The sequence below is a fragment of the Rhagoletis pomonella genome, unplaced genomic scaffold (genome assembly GCF_013731165.1).
Source record: "Rhagoletis pomonella isolate Grant_MI unplaced genomic scaffold, Rhpom_1.0 Rhpom_scaffold_00004, whole genome shotgun sequence".
Classification (NCBI taxonomy): Eukaryota; Metazoa; Arthropoda; class Insecta; order Diptera; family Tephritidae; genus Rhagoletis; species Rhagoletis pomonella.
The window spans coordinates 63,729,932-63,738,930 of NW_023458558.1; the positions used below are offsets into that span (position 1 = coordinate 63,729,932).

An 8,999-nucleotide genomic window follows, 5' to 3' on the forward strand; every position below is an offset into this window, starting at 1 on the left:
CTGTAGTGAAAGTTCTACGCCCTGAAAAAGTTTATATCCCATTGGTTTTGCAGCTCAACTGGTTCGCCTTCTATCTTATTTATAACATAAATATTAGCGTTCTACCAATGTCTGTCTAAATAAATATAACTAGCTAACAAATAAACTTATAACTTTGGTTGCGATGCTACAGTGGAACGTACCAGAGACAGAGCGAGAAGTTGTGAAAAGCGGAAACCTGTAATAGCGTAGAAGATGTGGATATGATTCCATATCATAAAAATTTCCATGTAGTTGCTGCAGTATGGGCCTGAGGGAATGTTGAACTCCTAGCTATAACGAGTGATGTGATTTGTTCAGCCTCTAGCCACCTGGTAGTCAATGGATCCCCTTATCCTGTACTTACACGGCGAAAATTCCTCAAAAGTGACCATGCTTGCTAGCTCAATATCATGTAGTTAGCTGCGATATCGTTGTAGCCTGAAACCGAAATACATAGGCGTTTTCGAACGAATTACCAGAGGATAAGGTCACCGTTTGCCAACTTGTTATCAGAATATGGATGCCGGTTTCGGCGGCCGCCATGGTCGAGTGCTTAGAGATGTGTACTACTACTGGGTTCGATCCCTGGTCCCAGCAAGATCCGCCGCTCCTTTCGGAAGGCAATGACAAACCTGCGAGGGTATTTCTGTCATTAAAAATCCAGAAGCTGGGCCAAGAAAAAGTGTAAGTACCAAATTTTTTTCCTCTTTAAAAGGTATTACATTTTTAATACACACGGCACATCGAAGACAGTTGTTACCAGCCACGATGTCATCAGCTTCTGCTTCTGCTCATACCCGTTAACTAACTAGTCAGGCCTTGCACTGTATTATACCAGTTATTAAACTAGAAGTATCATTGAATAGTTTTCTTTTTTCTGCAGGGTACATATATTTGATTATATATATATGCATGTATAGTTACATTAGTAGGCGTGTGAATGCATACATATGTACATATGTATCTGTATGTTCGCATGTTGCGTGTAGTGTTGCAATAGCGACGCGTTAAAATTCAATGAATCGAAATTATGTGCGTCCACATACATAGGACCACCGAACTCCACCGAAGTAGTGCGCGTCTGCCAGAAGGATACACTCAGAAATGGAGTCACTTTGGTTGCAGTGTTGTTATTCAAGTAGCATACTCACGCTGTGCCAGTGTTTTTCCACGTTTCCTATTTCGCATTTGTACGCTCTTAAAAGTGCTAACGTGAGCGTGTGCATTTATGTGTGTTTGCCTGTGTGTGTTGGCGTGGCTTTTTGTATGTGTGACATCATCACCGGTAATTACTGCCACGTGACAATGAAAATTACTCGCTGTTCGCATTGCTGTAGGATTGTTCACTGTACTATGTATGTTCGAACAGTTTACTTTTGTTTCGAGTTGATGTTGATGTCGTAGTGCCACATGCTAGTTGCATCAGCCAACTTTGGGCCGAAATTTAAAATTGTGGGATACTGTTTAAAAACAGTTTTTAGGTTGGAGCATTTAACTTCAATTCAACTTCAGAAGCACCTAAAGAAATTGGCGAAAATGACATACATACATAGACTGATGGCCATATAAATTCTCTCACAGAAAATTTTTAAACGACCCACTTATACCTGACCCACTTTTTCCAATTTTAGTATATTATCAAGATAAAACTTATGTTAAAATATATCGTAACCAGAACTTAATTTATAGAAACAAAAGTACTGTGAGTTTAAAAAGCGCCAAACACTGCGCGCCATATTTGAATGAGTCTCGAAAAAAATCTGGATTTCCTTAGAGGATATTAACCACGTGATAAAAACCTAAGCCCCGCCCCTCACTGTGACCAAGCGTGGTATATGTGTATGTACATATGTATAATTCTTCTGCATATGTGTTTGTAAGTGCGCCCTTATTAAATGACTGGAGCTATTTTAACGAGATATTTTGTGTGTGTTTGAGTGTGTCTCTGAACAGTTTAGGTTCACAATTTGACCTGCCGCGCCACCTCCACAAGGAAATCAAAAATTCATCCATTCAAGCCACTGTCATAAAACGGGAAAGAACTCACTTCCTAAATCGAGGTGAAATTCTTTGGAGTTATTCTAGACATGAAACTCCACTCGAACACCGCTTCAGCAAAGCAGTTACCACCCTAAATACCTGAAATACGACTATAGCAATCCATTTTAAATGTACCAAAGATGGATCTCTATGATACGATCCGGCCGACTTTGGTGCCGCCAGGCTGAATGCGATTCAGCCATGGAGAGACTTCAGAATGGGACAAGAAAATGTCATGGAAACTTTGTCGCACAATCTGCGAAAGCTAGATTATACTACTACTCCTCCCCTAAGATAACGAGTTATCCATAAGAATACCAAAAAGGAATAAATCGGAAGGTGACACATATCTGGAGCCAGGGAGTCCTCTTGTCTGAAACTTCGTTTGGTATTATACGGCTTGGATTGGTGTTTCCGACGGAGCTGATGGTATTGCTTAAAGTTATTTTACACAGCCGTACTAGTTTCACGGGGATACCAAAGTCAGAAACCGCGGCATGTACACAACTTCTTTTCGTGCTGTGGAGAGTGGCTTTGAAATCGACAAATATATGGTGTATGTATGTCTATTCTAAGTGGCATACTGTGAATACCTGCTTTACGGTGGATTTACTAGGTCTAAATCAATACTGATAAGGCCAAATCAGTTCGTTAGGATCTGCTTTCTTGTGGATTCGGCAAAGCACACTTAAATTCCAGTTATCATAGCATAAGAGTTGATCCATGTGCTTGAATAGATAAGCTGGCAGGCGGTCAGGCGATGGGACATCGACTTCAACATCATCGACTGACTGGAGGCTCGGATTTTTCTTTCCTACTACTTTAAATGCAGCCAAAACTGTATGTTGTTGACATCCGTCACTAGGTCGCCATGATTATTCTTACATGAGTTTGCCCTGGTCTTTAAACCTACAAATATGTCTCACCTCTCTCTTCAGTTCCATATAACCGTTCCACATATCTCGCATTGCGCCCGATCGCAGTGCGGATCAGTAGGCGGCATCTTTTTTTTCTACAGTCTCGTGACATTAATCCTCGTACCAGTTGTTCTTTCAGGCTCTTTCAGGTCCAACTGCTTCTTCGGCGGCGGTACGCAATGGGCGGGAAATGTGGTTCCACTTCTCGTAGGTGTCGATTTGTTGAAGAGAACTCTCTGAGAGCAGGTGTGGAAGTCGAGTGGCGCTTGCATTGGCCGTCTGTTAAGATTGTAGTTTTGCGACGTTAAGCTTTTCTTGCATTGTTGGACTCACACGTTTTGCTGAACAGAGGCGGACGCTTATTTAGGCTGCAACAAGAAAGTAGTCCGAGTTGATATTTGACCCTCGGAGTATACGTACGTCTAAAACACTGGCAGCGTGCCTTCACAACATGATCGATTTGGGTTATCGTTTTTCGATCTGGAGTTAGCCAAGTAGCTTGAAGGTTTTTTTATGCACGAACCTAGCACTAGCATATTTCGGAGCCTAGCGAAGTTGATAAGCCTCAGTCCGTTATCAGACGGTTCGTCGTGGAGGCAGAATTTTCCGACAGTGACGCCAAAGATCCCTCCTTACTCACTTTGGAATTGAAATCCTTATGCACGATTTTAATATCGTGGCGCTCATAAAAGAGATCTTCCTTCTCTTCCGTCGGGGCCAGGCGAAAACGATCGAGATAGTGAAGAACTTTACTTTAATGCGGATTGTAGCTAGACACTTTTTACGAACGACAGTACTCGGCGACGGAGTCTCTCTACCACCACAAAACCAACACCGAATTTTCACTCCTTTAGATGGCAGCTGTAGTAGACGTCGCAAGATCCCAGAAATGTTTTGCCTTGCTCCGTCCAAGAAGCCCCAGAAAAGGCATCATATAGACTTACCTGTGAATTCTATAATTTTTATTTCCAGCTTGAAATTAAATATAGAAAGCTGTATTTACTCTCAAAAAAATCTTGATCCGTTAAATTGCATTAACCATATTTTGGTATAATTTCTTTTGAACTTTACTCAGCATATTTTCTCAAGTCGTTTAAAGAAGACTGCACTTTAACCGCACTTTTTCAATTTGCAAAACCACTTGATGTCCTTTGCATAGCCTAAACAGCTGAGAAAAGGGAAAATATATGCAACCTGCATGTATGTATGTATAAATCTTCATAAATATTCAAATGAAATTTTCATTTAAAACTTTGAACCAGAAGGAAAAAGAAGTTGACGGGCACCAAATGGTTTAGATTGAGTACAAATAGCAGATGGCGCAGAGGATGATACGATAACTGCTGGTTGCTATGTTTGTGACAATGCAAGTGGCCATAGAATAACGGCAAAGACTAAAACAATTGAAAGATGGTCACATAAATGGCACAAACAGAAGTAAACGGAAATGAAGCGAATTGAAGTACATGCATAGCGGAAAAGGCATAGTAAACTTCAAAGCAAAAATGCAACGTCAAGGCAATGCAATGCGCTCGCTTGTCACTCGAAGGAGTGGTGGTGAGCCGAGAAGGGTTTATTCAAGAACACATATGCTGCATGTTGAGCTACGAGCACTACCGCATAGTCCACTCTTCGAAGCTTCCGAAGCGAAGAAGAAAGTATTAAAATGAATAAATAAAAGCGAATTCAAAGTCCCTTTGCTAAGGACACTTCGCAGGCGCTGAGCTCGTAAATAAATCAATGGACGATTTTTATTATGCCCAAGCTGGAGGCTTGATAGTGGTTAGTGTTGACTGTAAGGAATTGCATCGTCAGCAGTGTAGTGAATAACGATGACTACTTACTATTCTATATTCTATATATGGAAGTAGTGCAGCAGCTTGCTTTCGCAGCTCATCTTGAGCGGCAGTGCATCACGTCAATTGCATTTGTGCACTGTTGTGACGTTGTGTGATTATGTGCCAGAGACAATCTAAATAAATTTACAAGTCTATAAATTTTTAAAGGCCATAAGCACATATATGTATATGTATGTATGTATGTAAATATGTACACAACTATGTGAACAAGAATTCATTTGCACGTTATGTATGTACATTAGGGTGGTCCTTAAATGTATTAAGTACATTATTACATCAGATTTCCTAAACGTCAACCCCCACATCGATGATAATATAGTCAAAGATATCACACAAAAATTTTGGTCCCGATCGGAGACGGTTTAGGCATGTCGCAGAGGGGTCAAAGTTCAGATTCCTCTATGGAGACTCAAAAAATTAAAATTAATATTTTTTTCATCTAATACCCAAAATCGATACTACTAACGTCGAAGATGTCACATATAAATTTTGGTCCCGATTTGAGTAGGGTAAGATGAAAAAGAAATTAATTTAAATTTTTGAGTCTCCATAGGGAAATCTGAACTTTGACCCCTGTGCAACACGCCTTAACCGACTCCAGTCAGGAGTACAGTAGTATCGATTTTGGGTATTAGATGAAAAAAAAATTAATTTAAATTTTTAGAGTCTCCATAGAGGAATCTAAACTTTGACCCCTGTGCGACATGCCTTAACCGTCTCCAATCGGGACTAAAATTTATATGTGATATCTTTGACCGTTGTATTAGCGATTGAGGGCGTGAGACTTAAAATTTCATTTTAAGGGACACCCTAATGTACATACATACATATGTATGAGTATACATATAGGTTTTTTCTTTGCGAGTTTTTACATTCATTTAAAAAACGGAAATTTCATAACTTCCTTTTGGGACATGATAAACGTTACGCCGACGCATCTCATTTGGGGATTTGTTTATTAAGTGGCTTTTAAAAACATATTCTAGTTTTTTTGTCAAAGTATTTTTTATTGAATTTGTAATTATTCAATTTTATATTCCATGCCGGCAACTAGTCAAAATTGCACACAAATTTATGTCTATTAACATACATATTTACATATAAATGTATGTGGCATTCTAGAATTTTTCACATATGGAGATATATCAGTTTACTTCTTGCAACAGTCATCCTTGGCGCCGGTCTTGCACTTGCATTTACATTGCTGGTCACAGGGGCATCCGTCACCACATTTGTTAGCGGAACATTTGCAATCTGAAGATAAAAGAAAATAGGAAATTGATAAAAGTGAACAAATGGCATTTTCAATAATAATAAAGTGTTTTATTCTGAGTTTTTTTTTTAATTAAAAGTTTCTTGATATCCTTGAGTTGGTTCGAAGAAGATTAAGATACGTATGGATGTAAGTTTCAGATAGATATAGTCAGGGTACTCACAAGATGTTTAACACATTATAAAACATTGCATATTAGGCATAACATATGCACTTTTAAAGGGTTGCTAACAACTTGTATAATTTTTGAAGATTTTTCTTTCGAACTTATAATTTTATGAGGCCATGTGAATCCCCTAGTACACTTGCAAATTAAGATGGCATTTGGCAGTAGATACAACATCCAGAAAGTGAGATTTTTCTCATATGTTTTTAATATACATACATATACAGTGACTCACACAAGTGTTCACGTGTTGATTTTTTTTTTTAATATTCACAACGATTTCCAAGTTAACTTTTTTTTGTTATTTTTCTGTAAAAATATTGTCGAAGCTTTACCCAAAGTTCTATAAATCAGAACTTAGGAATATTCAACAAATTTTCATCAAAATTTCGAGCTTTTTTAATCTGAATCTTTACAACATTTTTGTGTATGCAGTTTTAACTACTAACGCAAGATCAACTTTTTTACCAAAGAAAACAAGATATTGTCTAGCGGTTTCGGCCTTTAGACCTGGAAAATCCACCAAAGACCATGTATTCACCATAAGCCAAATCTTGGAAAAATCCCTCGAGAAAATGTTTTGGCTTCGATAGCACGAAAAGGAGTTGCCCTTACGACGCGATGTTTGAATTTAATATCCTGTGAACCCAAAATGGCTGTGTAAAATAAACCAGAGCTACGTCACTAGCTTCGTCAGTATTGAGAAGTTCTTTGGTAATAACAGCTTCAGAACTTCCTCACTCGGAGACAATTTTCTGTTAGAGCGTAAAATTGGTGGCGTATGCCGGTACCATCTCTTGCCACCAGGTCCTCTCTCGTCTTCCAAAACCACATTCTATAAGTATTTCACCGTTGCTCTGTTTCATTTTACAGAGAAGCATGAACCCGATGGAACGGCCCTTCACGTGCGATTCTGCAAAGATATAGGCACGTGCCTTCGCGCGTTTGCGGCGGCAAATATCGCAGAATGTGGAACTATGAGCTTACAACGAGATGCACAGAAACGATCCAACCCTGGAAGTATTCAACTCGGAACCCGATGGTGGTAGCAGCGGAAGAAGGAGGCCCACTCTCAGATGGCTAGGTAGATAAGCACAATTTTGTACGGCTCCCAAAAATGCGTTGGGCAAAACACTTTCAGTGTTACGAGTATTTTTACAATGATATCAACGCAAAATTAGCCAAACCGAAAATAAAATTAGTTAATTTTTTTTTATTAAATACACATTTATATCTGCTCTCTCGTAACTCAGATTTAAATCCGTTTTAATGCACGACACTTATATTTACAATTTTCCTAGCTTACCTTTACAACACGCTGGACAACCCATTTTAACGTTGAATATTTATGTAAAATGTACTTCTTTCCTCCAAGAAAGATTTCACGAAACTACGTCTACAATTCCCTTTGTGAAACTACTTATTACTCAGTGAGACTGGCAGAAGCCTTTATATATATGTACATACCTATAAGCATTAAGCGGTATCACGACATATGAAAGAAAAAAAGTTTATCGTTTGTCAGTTTTATTTAAACACTTGATTTTGCTTTTAACTGCAGTGGGAGAAATGATTAAGTACATGCTCATTAAGGCGTATCACGAAAAAGTTTAGTATGTGAGTTTTATTTGAATACTTATGTATGTCGAGAAAAAATGTTGGGTGTAAAATTTTTTTAGGCACCCGTTACAAACCGCAAAATTGCATTTTTTACTATAACTTTCTTATTTTATATCCTATATTTAAAATCTTAATGTCACCGAAAAGGGCCCAATCAGGACTATAATTTGCCATTAATCAATTTCGGTTTTAAAAACCGTTTGAATTTATAAATTTACTAATTAAAAATAAAAATCTATGTATGGTATTAGCAAAATGAGTGAACGTATAAATCAAAACGGGGTTTTCAACAAATTATAGTCCTGAGCGAGACCTTTTCGAGACCATTTTAAAAATCGGATATCAAATAAGAAGGTTATAGCCAAAAACGCGATTTAGCAAATAAAACTGACACGCTAAACTTTTTTCGTGATACGCCTTAATGATCATGCACTTAATTATTTCTCCCACTGCAGTTAAAAGCAAAATCATATGCACATATATATGCATATATGTGTGAACACTAGGGTGGTAAAAAAGTAAAGTCGGAATTTTAATTTACTCACCATCTAGGATTATCCTATATCGAATAAAAGTATTCCCCTGTTTTTTATTTCAAATCAGAAAATATTTAGGTGCCGCTCAAACTAGTCCAGGTATTTTATAGTAACTGAAAAAAATATTTTCTTAGAAATGATATTGCGTTCTTGAAAGTCAATATTTTTCGATCGGAAAACTCTGTTTCTCTTCCCGAGACTTCCAACAATAATACATAATTGTCTATTTTACCATTTTTTGACACTAACGATTTTTATGGGTCCACAATTCTATTTTTTGGGGGACCTATAATAATAGTAACTATTGAAAAATAGTTACATATATAGTCTTTCCATCGGAAAATACGAACATGTGTTTTTCCCATATGAAATACATGGAAAACTTTGAGCGACCTCTAAAAACAACAGGGGCATATTTTTTATCGCTAAAGAACAATCTAGGGACTGAGAGCATTAAATTGCGACTTTACTTTACTTTGTGCCACCCTAATGAGCATACACACACAGTACACATTGTACATGTAAATACTTATCTCAATCAATAATTGCATATCGGTGCAGTGTGCA

General features: G+C 37.8%; 1 protein-coding gene and 1 long non-coding RNA gene across 2 annotated transcripts; both read right to left on the reverse strand.

Annotated features, from left to right (window-relative positions):
* Positions 1-4,663: 4,663 nt before the first annotated feature.
* Positions 4,664-5,124, reverse strand: LOC118737976. Its single transcript, XR_004992861.1, has 2 exons — positions 4,823-5,124; positions 4,664-4,771 (listed from the first exon to the last, which is right to left on the reverse strand). It is a non-coding gene; the product is annotated as an uncharacterized LOC118737976 (long non-coding RNA).
* Positions 5,125-5,776: 652 nt separating this feature from the next.
* Positions 5,777-7,724, reverse strand: LOC118737978 (metallothionein-4-like). Its single transcript, XM_036468820.1, has 2 exons — positions 7,583-7,724; positions 5,777-6,091 (listed from the first exon to the last, which is right to left on the reverse strand). Exons 1-2 carry the CDS (start codon positions 7,605-7,607, stop codon positions 5,988-5,990), a joined length of 129 nt encoding a protein of 42 aa, XP_036324713.1. The 5' UTR covers positions 7,608-7,724; the 3' UTR covers positions 5,777-5,987.
* Between the last annotated feature and the right edge of the window lie 1,275 nt (positions 7,725-8,999).

What these genes read in the sequence shown, in the direction of transcription:
- LOC118737978 (XM_036468820.1), bottom strand. Translation starts at nt 7,607, where the DNA reads ATGGGTTGTCCAGCGTGTTGTAAAG. An exon ending in TTGTCCAGCGTGTTGTAAAG is followed by an intron (nt 6,092 to 7,582) that starts GTAAGCTAGGAA and finishes TTTTATCTTCAG; the next exon opens with ATTGCAAATGTTCCGCTAAC.